The 18,325-nt window shown below is 45.8% G+C and overlaps 1 protein-coding gene across 12 annotated transcripts in view; it reads right to left on the reverse strand.

The window, feature by feature from the left end:
* Window positions 1-18,325, reverse strand: part of CADPS (calcium dependent secretion activator) — a 203,115-nt gene that overhangs the window by 24,756 nt on the left and 160,034 nt on the right. For 11 of the 12 annotated variants that reach the window (XM_040569331.1, XM_040569338.1, XM_040569336.1 and 8 more), the window contains 4 exons: window positions 11,338-11,493; window positions 8,293-8,440; window positions 3,134-3,208; window positions 1,982-2,065 (listed from right to left, as the gene is read on the reverse strand). In XM_040569331.1, the coding sequence (XP_040425265.1) occupies window positions 1,982-2,065; window positions 3,134-3,208; window positions 8,293-8,440; window positions 11,338-11,493 (463 nt within the window). Of the gene's footprint in view, window positions 1-1,981; window positions 2,066-3,133; window positions 3,209-8,292; window positions 8,441-11,337; window positions 11,494-14,618; window positions 14,754-18,325 lie in introns of all 12 variants that reach the window. The other variant, XM_040569341.1, reaches the window with a different exon arrangement.

Here is an 18,325-nt window from a genome sequence, read left to right on the forward strand (position 1 = left end):
GTGCTCTGCAAGGAGAAGTGGCTAGTGAGAATTTATTAGGACAACAGATGCATTAATTTTATCTTGAATTTCGAGGCAAGAATTGGAAATGAGGATAGCCTACTAGGTGATAAAACTGTCTGTCACAAGACCCCCGATTACATGTCACTTGCCGAGAGCCTGGAAAACATGCGATGAAAGAAGTCGGTAGAAGGGGGTGGGAGACTAATGCTTTCTAGATCTCGGAGGCTTGGACCATAACACTTTGTTGTATTTGTTCAGACAGGGAAAACGTGGGAGGTGGTGCAAGCATGCTGTAACAAGAGAGAATTTCTCTATTTATCGCTGCAAAGACTAAACACAGCGAGTCGCATTACTCCCGCAGGGAACGGTGCTGCTCAGCAGAGGCTTTCTAAGCCCGGCACTGAACGGTTTGGGGCTGTTCCTCAGCTTCCTCCTGCCCAGTGCATCCCAGCTGCCCTCCCAGCAAACACAGGGACCAAGAGAGAGATGTGTCTTGCCTGGCAGGCAGCAGCCCTGCTCCTCTGCAGTGCGCCACGGCCCTTTGCAGGGGTGAGGGATCAGAACTGTGATGAGAGGGCAGGGCATCCTAAAGCTCACCCAAGCAGGAAAATGTGGTAAATACCATCCCCGCAGAGGGAGGATGAGTGACCCCCATGCACCCATGTGCTGTCTCCTCAGGGGTGCTCAGAGCCTGAGCACGGACACGAGGTTGGCAATCGAAGGGAGCGGCACGGGGCCGTGTACACAGCAGGGCGCGGTGGGAGCAGTGCAGCAGCAGCCGAGGAACAGCTTGGCTTCACCGAGAAGGAAGGGCTGCACATCACTGCCTGCCCGGGCTGATGCTGGTATTTCCAATGCCTGAAAAGCAGCCGCCTCCACATCCCCTGCTGCTGGCACTCGAGCACCTCCTAACCCCCCGTGGCACCGAAGCGAGGGAAGGCAGCCACCCCGAGGCCTGCCCCAAACCCCCAGGCGGCAATGCTGGGGTTATGCTGCAGAGGGGCTGTGCCGTGGGGCTGTGTGTGGGATCCCTCCCCTGCCTCCTGCTCCAGGAACAAAGTGCCTCCAGCACAGCTGAGCATTTGGGGTGCTTAGCTGGAACCCAGCACCCACGGCAGAGCAGGGACGCAGCCAGAGCCTGTGCGCAAAGTTTCTTGCCTCGGCTAGAAAGTCTTCCGACGTCTATCTTCACCACCCCTGCTTCCAAAAGGATGCTACAAAACTGCCTCAAACCCATCAGAAAGGGGCCAAGAGCAGCAAACAACAAACAACTGCAAGGAGGTATGAGTACTCCTGACAGGGATTTTGGAAAGCCTTTCGAGCTTGCAGAGCAGAGCCTTCTGCCTCCTGCCTGGTCTCTGAATGACTGAGCACACGACAAGGCTGCATGTGTGAGGCCAGGCCAGTCAACGAGTTTTTTAATGCAACTTTCCAAGCAACCCCAGACACGTGCATTTGGTTGCACACCTCTTTGTGAGCCCAGATGAGAGAAGTCGGGCCTGCAAACAGGTGCTCTGGTAAATTCTGGGGCATGCATTTTCAGAAGGCCTCTGGAAATCAGCTGCTGCGTGTTTGTCCTAAGAAACTGTCAGAAATATTTTCTGGAATACAGCTCAGATTGCTAAACTATGGGAATTGAATTTACAGTGCAGTGGTTCTTCTTCAGCTTCATATGCTTCCTCAACAGAATAAACTCCACCAACCCGAATGATGACTGACCACAGCTTTACCCCGTGCTACAGGATGACAGCCTATGCTTCTTGGGTGTCTAAGTACCGTGTATCTGTAAGCAGGATGTTTGCCTATTTGTGTGGGGGTTACAGTGTCATAGAAATCAAATCAAAATCAAATATCATAGAATGGCAGAATTAATATTATTATGTAGCTTCTCTAGTCCTGAGAGAGCAGGAGATTATAACTCAGGAAAAAAAAAAAGAAAAAAAGAAAACAAAGAAAGGAAGATATGGTCTGTACTTACAGTAAATGACAGGAAAGAAGAAAACAAAGTTCCTTCATCGTATCTAGATAGTTTGGCCAAGACTCCTTCCAAAATGGTGACAAACTACAAACACAAAAAACACTGCAATTATTTTTAGTAATTGAACAAGGGTATAAAAATCAGGCTTGGCTTCAGGAAGTGGAGCTCTCGGCATTGCCAGAGGAAGGGACAACATGCACCCAGCAGGCTGGGGAGCGGGGAGAAAGGAGTGTTGCCTTTTGGGTGCTGTGGGGCGCAGTGCTTGCTGGGTGAGAGTCACCCCTTGGTGTCTGGGGTGATGCTGGGGACGGGAGGTGGGTGCAGCGGGTGTGGAAGCCAGCACGGCCCCTCCAGTGGGGGAAGCCGGTGGTCCTTGCTCCAGCACGCAGTGTCAAGCACGCAGCTAGCTGGGTATTCTTGCAGAAGAATTGATCTGGCATATGTTGGCAGAGTATGTTTAAAGGTCTCCACTGTATAATAGGGATGACTTGTTCTCAGAAAGTTTGAAACTATAGGAAAAAACACCCCACCATCCTTCTCCCTACCTCCCAGTTCCCCGTGTGTTAGCACAACACACCAGACCTACACAACAACCCTTGGGAAATGCTGGCAGCTGAACTAGAGGAGCTGAGTCTGATTAAAAAAAAAACAAAAAAACAAAAAAACAACAATCTCCAAACAATTAAACCTGACATTTGGGAATGTACTTCCCACTACTGTCGCCTCTAAATTAATTTCTTAAGACGAGCATATGGTGATTTTGAGCAAGACAAGCTATTTTGTCCGCACAACCTTCGGCGTAGGAGGGGTGACCACCTCTGAGCGACACCCCAACGTCTACACAGCCGCGCTTTGTAGTGCCACCCCACTGCAGCGGGGTGATGCTGGCCACGGGGCTGTACCCCACAAACATAAACCCCATTCCTCAGAACCACTTCTGGCCCAGTATGTCAATCCTGCTAACAGCGTACTGCATAGCATGCAGTTCCTAATCATCAAAGAGTCACCATGAAAGAACGGGGAGATGTATGATCTTTCCTGTGAGAAACGAGAAGCCAATTCAACATCTTAATGTGTCACATTTTAATGGAAACGCACGTATTAAAAAAGCAATGTTAACAGTGAATCACTTCACCTGAAGCTGAAGGTTACCTTTGCCACTAGGAGTGTTATCATTTCTTTGACGGTTTCCTCAATTAGTTCATCTATTTTTGAATGGTACTGGTGCTAAAGAAAAATAAAAGGAGAGGCGGAGGAAAATATTAGCATTGATCACAGGCGAGAGCTCTACGGTTGTCAGCCTCTTCTCTGGCAAACTACGATATGCAGTAGTATTAATCTGAAGAATTACGCAGCTCGTTACCGTGTGCTCCACCACAGGGGCTGGAGATTACTTACACTCACAGGAGAAACCTCGAATTCGGGAGAATCCTCCATCAGTTGGCGGAGCATGGGCAAACCCTGCCCCTCTTCTGCATGGCTGCAGCTCCAGAAGCCACAGCCACACATCGGAGGGGAGGCTTTTGCCACGTCTGAGAGCAAGCCACAGGATGCTAAAGATCCTCAAGTCCTTGTGCTTCCCCATCCCTTGCCTAGGGCTCCGCAAAACACCCAGCCCTCAGAAAGGGAGCAGAGAGCATTTTCTGCACCGGGGGAGTTTGCAGTGGGCTGAACCCCTGGAGAAGGTGCTTGGCACTTCCAGTGTGCTTCAGCAGAGCACCCAAAGGTGGGTTACGCATCGGGTTCAGCGGGCACACGGTTAAAATTAAGCACGTGTTCAAACGCTTTGCTCAGTGACTATAAAATATATTTTAAAGAAACCCAGCAGACTTGGATCGGTCTTTTTCCTCGTGCAGAAGATGGCAGCCAGCACAGCCCCGAGCCCTGCACGTTAGCAGGCACCACGGCACGCGCTCAGCACCGCTCACCGCCGCCGCTGCCTGCAGCAGCAGCATTGCTTCTGTCTGCAACCCAATCTCTGCACATGCCAAACCTCCCTAAGCTTGGGAGCTCTGATGCAATCAGCTGCAATATGGCTAGAATAGGTACTAAAATACAGTCTTCCACTAATTTAGAAAAGACCTGTTTCCAATACAAGATTTAATTAGTGAAAACATACAGTATATTCTTATTTTCAATGGACTGAGAAAATACTGATTATGACTGCTTTCCAACACAAAACATTTGATTTTTCAGTCAAACATTTCAAGCACTGGTGCTAGTCACTATATTCATTACCACTTGGCATTAATATTGTTTTAAAATGTTAACATCAAATCACATTGAAAGAGACAAATCTGCTTTAAATACTAATCAGACTTTGGGAACGAAGACTGCGAGGGCTTTACAAATGCTAGACGTTGGTCTCAGTGTCTGATCAGCAGTCTGAGCTGCTCTCTGGTTTCTTTTTTTTTCCTATGACAACAACACATTAACACAGGAATTTGGAACAAAGAAAAAAAGTCGGACACACTTACCCACTCTTTAGCAAACTTTTCAGATGATTGGGGACAGAAATAAAGAGGAAAGTGCGAAAGACAGGAAAAAGAAAATATGAAGATAAACAATAAATAAAACAAAATCTTAAAGAAAAGGGGGGACCTTTTAACTGTGGTTATGATAACAGCATCACGCACAGAAACAATACGCAGGGGGAAATGAAACATGACCAAAACCTCCTCTCACTGTCACATCAGAGCTGGCTGCCCGTAGTATGTGCAGCAAGGAACACGGGGAAGGGGCAGGATGTTGGCTACCTGCTGGCAGTCCCCTGAGGCTTTCTCTTACTCCGAAGGGGAAGGAGCCAGGTGGGTCCTGCAGCAAGGCAGGGGCATGCGGTGCTGCCCCCACGTCCCCATGGGGCAGGACAGGAGTCCCTCTGGCCGGGCATGCACACCAACAATGTTTGCTTTTGGAGATCCCCTTTCAGTGTCCTGCTCTGCAGGTCCAGACATATACGAGCACCTTGCAGCAAGCGCAGTTATCTGTGATTGAGCTCTTTAATGTAGGGTTAGGCCTCATCAGCTTCCAGGATTGACCTGGCCCAGCTGGAAGTGTGACTCCGGGGTGAAAGGGACGGGTAACAGCTGGATATGGGGGGAGCTGCTGACGTTCTCAGCACACACGGCCAGGACCTCCTAAGGAAGATGATGAAGGAGATGCACGCGTTGGGGTTGTCTTTCCCACGAGGTTTTACTTGCTCTGCACGTGGGAGACCTTGGACTTGGCTAATTCCCTTTCCTGGGAAGGAGGCAGCGGGCAGGAAGACTGGGAAGGCAAGGAGGAGAGGAAGAGAAGAGCAGGGCAGCTGAGGGGCTGCTGGGGCTCTGGGATGGAGCAGAGAAACGCAGGAGGCGTGGGAGAGGGCTGTGAGGCAGCTGCACAGCCAGGGCGGGCTGGCAGCGCACGCGCTTTTGGAGATGGTTGCCCATTGTAAAGGATGATTTATCAAATTCAGAGCAAAATTCCCCCAATTCAATAGCAAGTTTCATATTTTACTCCAAAAGACATGCTTATTTCATTAGTGGGCATTGCTAACTGGGGTTTTTACATTGGGTAAATCATGAGTTTTAACTCAAAAATAGCTAGGTACATGCAAAACAGAGCGCGAAACGCCTTCACCAATGCGTTTTCAATTAAAAGCTAGTTTAAAAAGCAAATAAGAGCGCTGATGGAATAAGCAGGCATCTCTGAGAGCAGGAGAGGCCCTGTGCAAGCACCACGCTGGTGTCTGCAGGGCTCTGACCGCACCTTCCCACCAGGGTGCAAAGACCCCGGGGCAGCCCCGGGGCTGGGGACCCTGCAGGGTATGGCCCGGGCAGCCCCGGCTCCTCGCCCTGGGAAAAAGCAGTCCCTGCCAGGACGGGGCCGGGAGGACAGCGGGATGAAAAATGGTGCCCGGGGAGGCGTTCAGAGCTGGCTGGCTCCGAAACTAGTGGTTCTAGCAGCTCCCTCTGCGTCGCCTCGGAAAACGCCTGGGGTTAAAGATCGCGGAGCCGCTTTGCTTCGCTCGGCGCAGCAACCACTGCTGGTGGAGTTCATCGCAGCTTTCTATTAGCTCGATTATTACAATCCCTAATCAGTGCACTACAATGATTCAACTTGACTTTATGTGATGAGTATCTTGCCTTGTCATGTAACAGATTGTGTGTACGTTGTATTTCTCTAAGGACCATCTGACCTTAGATATTAAATAGAAACATACTAGACCAACTGAGAAACATTTAATACATACATTTATCCCCTAAGATGTATTAAAAATTCAGAGGAAAAATAAATATTTAAGATGGTAAAGTATGTTTACCAAATGTTTTAACAGCTGCCTTTAGAGACAACGAAATGGAAATGAAATGATGGGTGTTTGTTTCACAGGGTACTGCTCTCAAAATGCATTCAAGTGTCTGTTGAAGTGCGTGTAGCCGAAGGTAGGCTTCGGAGAAAGGCCACGGGGTGGGAGGGAGTCCCCGGGAGCGAGGTCAGATGGTGCGCCAAGTTTGTCTTTGCCCACGTACAGCCCTGACAGTGAGAAAAATCAGAGGCTTGTTTCCCATCAAAATGTCATCCTCGGCACGGTCTGGGCAAACTGTGACGTGGGAACGGCGCCGCGGACAATTTTAGCCCTTTTTGCTGCTTTTGAACTCTCTGCAAAGGGACCTTGCCTCGAGGGAGCGTAGCTGCGGATGGTGCTGGGTGAAGGGGTGCAAGGTGTGCAGCAGCCCTGGGGACACGGGCTGGTGGCTGCAGCTCTGATGGGGGCTCCTGGCAATGAGGAGCATCCCTGCCTTCCAGCCCTCCCTCACAACCCTGTCTCTCATCTATCTGCTGTCGATCTGTGCCATCGTTTCCACCGGGACTGGAAGAGTTGGGGTGGCATTCTGTCCTGTGCATAGGGAGAGCTCTCCTCCTTTACCACGACCCCCAGCCCGAGCATCTCATAGCATGAGCGAACAGAGGGGGAGGTAGGAACACTCATTAAAAGGAAGAAAAGAAAAAGGGAGGGTGTATAAAATGCTGCAGCCCTAAACGGTAACTTATGCACTGATAATTTACATCTGCTTTGCAGCTCTATTAGTTCAGCTATCTGTTAAAATCCTCGTACCCCAGCAAGTGCTGCTTGCCACGGGAGCTGCGCTCGCTCAGGGCTGCTGTACCAAACACCTCCTGGAAGCAGCCCAGGCAGATTTGCAGAGACGAGCACTCAGCCCTGGCACAACTGAGATGTGCCCGTGCTGCTGCCCGCTCTCCTCGTACTCGCCACCCAACTATGGCCCAACGTGCACGGTGACCGATGCTCAAAATTTGGAGGAAGCCGTGGCAACCACCGAGCACCACACGTTAGCATGGGAAGATGCAGCGAGTGCCTGGGCACACGATTTACAGATAGAGCTAACATCAGCCTCCTGCCATCCTAATACTTAACCTGGTCATTTTCTGAATGCAACAAGCTTGCTCTGTCACAATACTGGAGTTGGTTTGATCTCCAAAACGCCACCGTAAATAGCTAAAGAAAACAAGTAACTTGCAAGGGCTGACTGTAAAACCTGACCACTCAAAGTTGTATGAGAGGGCTTACCTAGGAAATGCTGACAAGCAGCAGGATAGGAGAGGCAGACAGTATTTGTGAAATTATTCTAGACTGGTTTATGAATATTTAATTTGGCTTTGAGCCACTATAACAAAATGATCATTATGATGCATTTAATCAAATCCAATTTAGCATGTCTTTCTAATTCACAGAAACTTCAACCTGCAGCTATGGCTTCAGAAGAAAAACTACAGCAGTGGTTAATTAAAACAGGTTTGTTGTGTGGAAACTTGAGTCATTAAGAACCTGGAAAGCCAGGATCATCAGGCTTGCTGATTTTAGCCCATATTCGAGGAAGTCAAATTTCAATCTACTTTTGTAAGTCTTTTCTTTTCCTTACAAGAATCTCAGCAACAACTTGGCACTTCTGTTTTCCGTGTGTTTGTCTCCAGAAAACAGTCATATACAAGAAGTCTGTTGCCTACACCTGGCTCCAAAATGCGGTTAATGACTTAATATATATGGGCAGCACACATCAAGCAAGCTTTAGAGGTACCTTATGCACACCACAGCCCTTGCAAAAAATCACTCCTAAGTGGCTGGGATTCTGAATGTTCATATTCATCGGGTTTGTTTGAGAGCAACACCCTGCATATTCATCTGCACACTCTATATGGAAGGCTAAATCCACAAGTGCTAACATGCCTCTTAACTTAGCACAGAGCAGGATAGGAAATTTCATTACATTGCCTTTAAAAGCTGTGAAAGGAAGAACCTGCATTTTTACCTCTTGGCCCATTTCCATGCTGCAAAGCTTTGTTGACTGAGCTTTGGCATCTACCATGACATTAAACATGGTGCATATTGATTGAGGGACTCGGAAATCTGTTGATCGGCTGGTTTTTTGCAGTTTTACTTCAAACGCAATCCTGGTTCTGTTAAGGGAAGTAGAAAAAGATGCTTCAGTTACTTTTTAAAATACTGAAGCTAATAATAATGTGAAACACACGGCTTCGAAGAGTTCAACAAAACAGAAAGCTGAGTGCTACTGGGAGCGTTCCAGTACAATTGTTACAAACGTGCTCTTACTAAAAATGATTTCCCAGTTTAAAAAGAAACGCGCTCCCCAGAATACACACTATTTATAAAGTGTGCAACGGTTTCAGAGAAACTATGACTTTCTCGTGCTTGATAAACAGTGTGATGATGTTGCAAACAGCAGTGTCAATGTACACCTATAATTTGGTTGCATTAGCTGATTTGTAACCACAGGCAAACAGCAAGGCTGGTGAGTTCAAAGAAGCTCCTATTACTCCATAATATCCACTACAAAAGCCAGGAACTCCTTCATTGCTCGACTGAAAGGACGCTGCCAGATCATTGTGGGTTTAGGTCTACACGACTTTCTTTGCTTGCCAAAACTTTCTGATTGTCTCGTAAGCTCACAGGAGTGTTTGTCCAAGGTGCACACACTCCCCACAATACATCTGCACCACGTGCACACGTCCAGTCGTGCATGGATGAACACACACGTTGCACGAGCCCACACAGAGCTTTTTTGGAGCAAAGGCTACAGAACGTGATCCCGTGTCGCATTTTAAAACACCGAGATGTTCGGAACCCTAGCGTTGGGAAGCCTTGCAGATCAGTGGGCACCGCCTTGCCTTTCTTGAGCCCCTCTGCAGATTCCTGAGGTACTTCACTAACCTAACCTATCACAGAACAATTATCATATCCAACAGAACCCGCCAACAAATTAACATAGGAGCTTCAATTTAGAAATAACAAATAATATCAGCTGCAGCTCAGGAATAACTTTGACCTTGAAAGATCCCCCAAGGGTTATGCAAATGGAAACTAATTTACAAATGTGAAACTCCCGTTCTTGGGCTCAGATCCGGGCTGGTGCAGAGGTCCTCCTGCCTGGATGTATTAGCAGAACAGGCCTGCCTTGCAAGGGCTGCTTTCCTGACAGCCCCGAAATACAACCAAGTGTGGAAGGCGGGGTGGCTCCTCCATGGCATTCAACAGTTCAGAGACAGACGCGAAGAAAAATGTTGTGTCAAACTGAAATTGCTAAAGAAACCTTAGCCAGGCCCTGTTTGCAGGTGATATAAATAGGGAAAGCAGCATATTGGTTTACATCAGCAGTGGCATTTGAACTGATTTAATTACCAGTGCCAGATTTAGCCTGGACTCGGGGACTAGAATCTTGATAATTACTGAAAGGACCAAAAGTGACTGGGATTTTCCATCTCCTCGCAGAGATGAGCATGTTCCTACTTACTTATGCTCAGAACCATTATATATAGTCACACCATTGCAAGCTAGGCCAGGTTTTTGTAGGGGGCAATATATTTGTAGAAAGGTTGGAGCAGTTGGGAAAAAAAGCCAGCTTTCAGGCACAAAAACCCTTCTTCAGATGTACCTGGAAAATGGCTTATTTTTCCCCGTTATCTCAGCCAACCTAACCCAGTCTTATTTCTGCAGATCATCGCAGCTACAACTGCACTGCAGGTGCAGCAAAGGTGTCCAGTTTCAAGTGTTTAAAAAAAGAAAAATCAGTATTTTGCTGGTGGTGTTGGGGGCACAGTGGAGAGCAGAGCTCCACTGAGCACACTGCTGGCCTTCAGTGAGGCTGGTGGAGGCAAAGCACGGAGGAGCAGAGCCCAAGAACTCCACCGATCACTTCAGATTGCAAACCAGTGCTTACACTGCTGCGGGAGGATCCCTGCACTGCCTCACCTGGAGCATTTGAAGCTTACAGCACTGCGTTTGTTTTTAAAGAATGGCCTGGCAACTGGAGCTCAGCTGCCGTGCCAGCCAAGGACATTACGGCCATTTCATTGTATTTCTAGTGCCCAGGGTTTTACTTCAAAAGGGTGCGAGAGCAAGCCTCGAGCTGCCCGCTGCCAGCAGGCGAGCCTGCTGCCTCCATCTCAGGGACCGAACGTGCCTCCTCGTGCAGTGACGTTGAATATCCAGCCTGCGAGGACGTGCGAACAACAAATCCCAGCTCGCGCTTGCAGAGCGGCCAGGCAACTGTGGTACAGAACAGCCACATCGCACATTGCGGCTATTATTAGCATGTACCAGCTGTATTTGGCACTCATTTTTCCTTTGGTCTGTCTCTTTGTCTATTAATTTTTGCACGATGGAATGCAAAGTTCATTTCTTCCTCCTGCCTGAACAGCTCTGACACCAAATGAACATGAATTGCTGTGGGAAGTTTGACAATTTAACCGTAACATTTTGTTTTCAAAGTGACGGCTGCCTGTATGTTTGCAAGTTTTTAAAGAAACCTCTCTCTTTTGTGAGATCTGCAGGTGAGTATGCTGTGATGATACGGTGCCTTTTCTTTTTCAACAGCAGATGTGAAGCCTGTGTGCCAAGCTACACTATTGACCTTTTTGGAATCGCTTTTTTGCTTGTTTATTTTTTTCCTGGATCTGTGTTTTCTGGGTGCTTGCTGGGATCTGCCTTGGGGCTGTGCCTTCAGCTCTTGGCCTCGCTGACAAGAAACTGATTTTACAGAGATTCGACCTCAGGTGCAGCATGAACAATAAGTTAACAGTCCATAAAGCTCAAAATAGTGGGTGATTTATTGCCTTATTGTGAATAGGCACTCCCCAGAGTCTCAACAGACAAACCCTTGTTTGGGGAGCCCACAGTTCACAGCAAGAAGGTGTCCCTCCACCCAGCCTGTGCTGAGCTGGGGCCACGAATAAATAACGGTGGGAGTGATGCTGAAAGGCAAAGCACAGCGCTGATACCGAGACAGAGACAAATGCTGCCCCCGGTGAGCTCCTGCCTCGCTCGCGCGCACACGTACCTCTTCACGCAGGACTCGATCATGTCACTTGCCATAAGCTTCAAGCGCTGCTCCAAGTGTTTCCCAAACTCCTCCTCAGGCCAGTGCAAATCCCGAATGAAAGTCTGTAGGGCGTCCAGTTTCCAGAACAGATCTTCCGAGGTGCCTGATCCATTGCTGGCAGGGCAGAATGAGAACAAAAGTCATAAGTGGCACCAGACTCTTTGCCACCTGATGTGGAGACCATTCCTGCAACAAGTGTGGAGCAGACAGTAGTTTCATACACAGGACAACGCTGGCAATCTCCACCATCAGGATTTTGAGTTTTACCATACAGTTGCCTAATCTACCTTGCTGTCATAACCCACGAAACTCTCCAGACCAGATGAGTAAGACAACATTATGAGTTACACATATTAACAGGAAGAACGTGTGTATGGTAAAAATCAGCCTTAGTTAATAACCACATTAACGTATGTGGTTATTAAAAATTAAGGCCAGGAATCGTGGTAGAAAATCCTCGATCGGTAATAACTACCATACTGGAATGTATGCAGTTATTAAGATTTGGTTTCATGCAATTCTCCCCCTTCCGAATTGTATCTTTAGGTGGCCTTGTCCCTCCCGCCGAGGCCCCGGTTCCAGGGAAGGGACAGTGCTAACAAGTGGTGAGCGAGGACACGCGTTAGCTCTTGAACAGCTGGAAAAAAATGGGGGTAAGTCAATTGAGCTAAGGGCACTGGGCATCTCACATCCAGACCTTCTGGCTGGATTGACTGCTGCACCTTTCCACAGATCTGCCTCTTGCAAAGGCATCTAGAGGATGACAGATTTCCATTTTTCAAAAAATTTATTTTGCAACTTCTTTGGTCTGTCACAAAACTCTGAATTTCTCTCCAAAGCTTGCGTTCTCGAACCCACACCCTTGCCCAGATGGAAGTCTTTGGTCCTGCAGTGCGTAGCTACACCGGCTCTTTTCACAGTATAATTATATCCCAAACCTCCACTGACGGAATAAAAATACAGAACTCGATTGTGCTCTGCTTGTGCAGAGAAATTTATGCATCCATAACCCTTTTCTCTCCCTCTCTCCTTCTCCCTCGCTTTTTTTTTTTTCAGAACAATTACCAAGGGAGCTTCAAGAGTTCCAACCCCCTCCTCGCGTACCACTAATGCTAACACGGTAATTTAGAAGATATTTAACACACCATGCATTACCACTTGTGCCGACATCATCTATAGAAACAGGTGAGGGAGGGTGTTTCTATTGCGACAGATGCCAGCTGCATTGAGTTAATGCTAGAGGAGACCGGAGCTAAATGCATACACGTGGGCTACTGCGAGGTGAAAACCATGTCCCCAACATGCCAGGGGCCCTGCGGGTCCTGTGCCAACGGGGAGGACGATATCAAGGATGGGTCATCTCCATTGTAAGAAAAACGAATCTGACACTAAGCGACAGGTAACACGTCCTCGATGGAGGGGAAGGGTGAGGAAAAGGAAACCAGGAAAGTGAAAAGATAAAGAATCAGGCATTTCCTCTGACCAGGGGACAAGCTGGCAGAAGTCTCCAGTGCTGCTCTAACCACCAGTTTGTAGCTTCTCCTGATTCAAACCTGTGCTTGGGTATAAGTAAGCTTTAACAGTCTAGTCTTTAACAGTTTTAGAAATGCAAGAATTTATGTCTGAAATAATAAATATGTGCAAATACAGTAATTGGTATTTACTACAGCAACATTATGACACCCATTTGGTTTCAAAATTTCAGAATTATTATTTTTGGTCTTTTTCTCACTTTTGATTAGGGCTTCGGGCGAGGTAAACAATATATTAGATTTACTTCCAAGTTGCACTGTTAATATTTTGCCTGTGAGCACTGCACTTAACTCTAATCACCAGGCAGCTTGCAATACACCATTTACGTTCAAGTTTTCAGAGGGATTATCCAATTTTCTGCCATGACATGATTCTTATCTTTTCAAGGGTAATACCACAAAGCATGCACAGAGAAAAAGATTAAAACTTTCAAGTACTCTTTACAGGCAACTGCCTAATCTAGCCTTTAATATAGCTATCTTAGCATGAATATGAGTTGTATAGCTTTGAAACACAAATGACCATGATAATATTTAAAGAGTTTAAAAACTCTAATAAAAAATTAAATATCGGTGTTTGCTTACTTGTGGTTCATAACCATTGCTCTGCAATAAAGCCTGTGCATGGCAGGGGCATTTTGGTGGACCCCAGGTGTAGATGCAATCGAGGGTGTTTCAGTAACAATGATGGGGAGAAAAAAAATGTGGGAGGCTTCTTCGGTTTTATCTTTTAGGAGAGAGGAGACGGTAGGGAAAAAGCAACACAAATGTGCAGAACTGGCTGAGACCATCCCAGAACAGCATAAGCTTAAATGGCCCAGGGGAACTGCGAAGATCTCAGGTCCTATGCTAGGACATCTTGTGAGACCAGCTGTCTCCAATGCAGATTTGGTATTTAGCCACCTGTACCTCTCTCTGCATTGCTTGGTGGCTGGGACTTGTAGGGGAAATCCGCTCAAAGAGCTGAAGCTGTCTGATGTGTGCTCAGCCGGGGATGTGCAGTTCCACCCTCCTGAGCACACACCTTGGTCTCACACGGGGAGCATGAGATAAGAGCCCGAGGCTCCTACAGTGACTGTGCTGACACAGTGTCTGATTTCTGCAGCCACAATCAAAAGCTCATGCTGAAAAGATCTTTCTTTAGCTGGTCATGGGATTACCCAGGCTGTAAAGATGGATGTGGAGTTTCAAATGGGCCTCCCACAACCTGAATAAGAATCCTTGCAGGGTGTTTCTCTGTGTTAAACTGGTTCAAAAAAAATCAAGACAAAATTATTATCTGAGGAATGCGGAGCTTGCATTAAAGAAAATTTACTTTTAGATCTACATCTGGTCCACAGAAATTGGTTTGACTGGCATTGAAATTGGTTCATCTTCTCTTTTGGACAGAAACTCTTTGCTGAGACACATCAGCTCACATTAAACGCTGTGGTTCGTATGTTGGCCAGACCGTGTCCTGTTGGTGACGGCTATTTTGTAAAGCAATATGCTTGCTCAAATTCTCAGTGGGAGAAAGAAAATTTTTCGAGATTTATACAAGACACCCTCAAAATGCACATGCCAGAAATTCACTAGTGTCTCATTCAGAAAATGTCTAATTAACTGTACCACTCTTTAAAGTTTTATATAATACAGAAACAAACAATACATATCCATGCCAAGATGACTTTAAATTTAAATGAGATCTAATTTGAACTGAATACACACTCAGAATCATAAATAGCAGCCATCCATGACGGTGCAGAAAAGCTAGGCATTTGTGGGATGCCTAGCGGGATGTTAACTGGTAGATTTGGTACTTTAGGGAGATTCACATTTGGTAGATTCACATTGGGCAGATTACTTGTTAAAACTCCTGTGGAAGAAACAGACAGAAAGAAAAAATACCATAACAGTGACAATGCAGATGTAGCAGAAGCACATGACACTCATAAACAAATCTGCAGAGTTCACAGCACGACAACAGTTAAAAAACTAAAGCAAAACATTTCAGAAAGAAGCATGGTATGGAAGCTTAAGTGTACTGTTTTGCAGTCTGCAATAAAAAGCAAGTTACTTAAAAAAAAAAAACAGAATGAAAGAAGAAGAATCACAAAGTAGCAAATTAGCAGAGTACTCAAACACCCACACAAAATAAGTTAACCTTCAAGTCCTGATACCATTTCAAAGTGCAGAGAGCAGCCTTTGCTTGGAAAAATCTACCTCATAAGGAAGCGAGTCTCGGTTCAGCATACTCAGGTTGGAGGGATACATGAAATCGCTAAGCTAAGCCAGCTACTGGAAAAGTCAGGGAGCTTTTCTTGGAATCAGGACTCAAAATAATACACATGGGTTGAAATTCTAGCTCTGCTCAAGTCCTCAACAGTATTTGCCACCAAATTCAATGGAGTCAGGATTTTACTCCCAAAACTCCGTTTATCTTGTGCTGTACAAATAATAAAAGTGTGCTAATCTGGATCAGCTGCTGGGTTCTTCCTAAATGAAGACTCGTGCCCTAAGCCTACCCTTGCGTTTCTGTATGAAGACAAAACGTGTCCCAGGTCTACATATGTGCAGTGAATGAGTTGCATTTAGTAAATCCAGGACTGGTATATGAATGTTGCTTAGCTGGAAATGGGCCGTGGAGTGATTAAGATATTTAAAGATTAATTTATGAAGCAGGTATACTTGTGCATCATGATGTTAATAAACATTTTCGGATATGCAACTGTTATGCAGAAAGAGATCTCTTAAAAATGGGCTAGTGTATTAATTTAATCCAAAATATTGTTTCTCCTGAAACAATGTGCGGTGTAGCAACACCACATGCTTGAAGTTTTCAAAACACCATCTTTACCGGATTATTATTTAGGCTTAGCAAAAACAGAATCAAGACTTCAGGATTTCAGCTTCATCCTGTACTGCTGAAGTTCCTGGAAGCTTCTCTGTTGATGTGCAAGGACTCAGCTTCAGCGTTTCAAACTTCCCTGGTCCTGGTGACCGTACCAGAAGATGCCACCTTAAAAGGTCTCCCCCATTCCCCTGGATGCAATTAGAAGGTGCTGTACAGGCAGCTTTATCAGGACTCTTGGAGAACTATCAAATTACACATTTTGTCTTTCAAGGAATGTTAAAATTTTAGCAGCTTTCTTGAGTCATATTTTGAGCTGCATTTCTTACTATAAGTTTTATGTATAAAAAATCCAAAGTAGTGGAATTGAGCTGGATATACTGAATGTTTCCTAATGCAATAGAAGATATGGACTCCGTCACTACAAGAGCTGTTTGTCATGGTGGCAACTCTTAGGGAATAGACTGGGACTTGGAACCTCATTCTCTCTTCGTGAATAAAATCCCATGTGTGGGGAAAAAAAAATCTATATACTTTTTCTAGTGAAAAAAATGTATGTTCTTGTTTTCTTTTGTTTCTATGCCTCTTAGTAGATTTGACTTCACTTTATCTGCTTGTTGTCTTTGTTAGGCAGCAAGGAGATAGGAGAATTTACTAATGTAACAAAGCCATCCATTGTTTCCATTCATACGGTGTCTGCCTATTAAGATGATATGATTACTGAATGAGACACAGACTCCACAGTGATTGAGAGAGTGTTAAATCTTCAGAAATGGCAGTGCATGTGGTTAAATACTGATATGGAATAAATAAAGAAATAGCAAGAGGTGGACAACATATAAATGTATAAGGAAAAGCAACTTAAATAACTTAGCCAGATGGTAAATACATAAATCAGAGGACCTTTGGTTTAATATTAAAATTCAAGAAGTGACAGTGTTATATTAATAAAAACACTGTATTAATAAAATATGACTTCTAGAGTAAACAGTATACTATATTCACACGGAAACATATTTCTTTTATACAACACATTATTTTGCTGATGCAAGGATATGTTGCAAAGAATAAGTTAGTACTCTTAAAAGAAAACAAAACAGCAAATAATGGAGTATAATATGTTAACATACAGTAACTAATTTTAAAAATATTCTCCTGAATTGACATGCACAGTTTTGCAGGTTCAACTGATCTAATTATCTGACTAACAGTTGCAGTGAGACCTGTAAAAAATGATTAATATTACCAACAAATGTTCCAGCCTGCAGTTGCTCAGACCATAAAAACTACAGGTCCAAGATGAGAAACTGTTTCTAAAAGCCAGCCGTGCCTATTTAATATAGACGGCTAAATATAACCTCAGCCATCAGGCAGGGAATGTGGGCATTTGATCAACAAGATGAGGGCTGTCTGATTAAGAAGCTTTGGGACTGGCTCCTGATACGTTTGATAAAGACGCACGCTCTGGAGCTGTACTGCTTGGTTTCTTGGTTTCTTCTCATTCCCCACCCATTTGTGTCTGTTGGCGATGCAAGTGCTCTCACCTGTACTGCCTGCTACCGAAATCCTCTGTGCAAGCAGACTGGCAACATCCAATGCTCACGCTGTACCGTGGGTACTGGTCAGAGTTGCCCCAGTACGGGAAGGAGGGCAGAAAAATCACCGTGTTTTTTACTGGGGAGTCTCTCCGGTTTCAGGACAGAGCTAACCGAGAGCCTTGTCTGTACTGAAGTGCTTGGTTCCTACGTGATCCCTGAGATGATTTACTGATGGGAGAGGCAGGACGCCTGTCTCTTCCATCACTAGAAATGCTCGCTACCTTACTGCCTAGGCTGAACGAATGCTCGAGAGCAAATCTTTTCACAAAAGCCCTCGATGGGAAGCAGAGAGCTTGATAGTGAAGTAGGCAGTCAAATCTGTGTTCTTCCTCTGACTGACACCCAGAATAGTAACAAAAATACTCATGTTCACTACAGCAGTGCTTCTTGTAAGGGGAAACGTTTTTCACTGGCATTTTATAGCAGTGCAACCTCTTCAAGTGGTTAATATAATCACACTGTTCAATTTCTTACATCTTAAATGAATGATACATTTATAAATAGTTTGCAAAGGGTTAGTGAGCAATCAATCGATGTTAAAGCCAGGACTACAGTGTGGTGGAGACAGCCATAGGTCAGTGAGTAACTTCCTAGTCAAGCAATTGAAACTGGTTGTCGCTGCACCGGCTTTAGCATTTGCTCAGAAAGATCTTTCACACAGACACACACAGAGAGACGCACACACCACACGTACGTGTCTGCTGGCTGCGAGATAAATCAGCGTTCTCTGAGAAGCTAGCATGAAAAAAAAAACACAACACACCACCATTGCACAACCCTACTTTTCAAGACCTCTCAACTCACAGAGAACAGACTGCTCTGTAGCCTCACGTACTTGGATGACTGTGCGAGGGACAAGTGTTCCACGCTTCTCGGCGTGGATTCATGCGAGCACACCAGCTGCTCTAGCGATAGGGCAAGGACCCCCTGCAAATTCAGAGCTCTGCAGAGGCAGCTTACAGAGCCCTCATGAGCACATTACCTCG

The sequence above is a fragment of the Cygnus olor genome, chromosome 10 (assembly GCF_009769625.2).
Source record: "Cygnus olor isolate bCygOlo1 chromosome 10, bCygOlo1.pri.v2, whole genome shotgun sequence".
NCBI classification, from domain to species: domain Eukaryota; kingdom Metazoa; phylum Chordata; class Aves; order Anseriformes; family Anatidae; genus Cygnus; species Cygnus olor.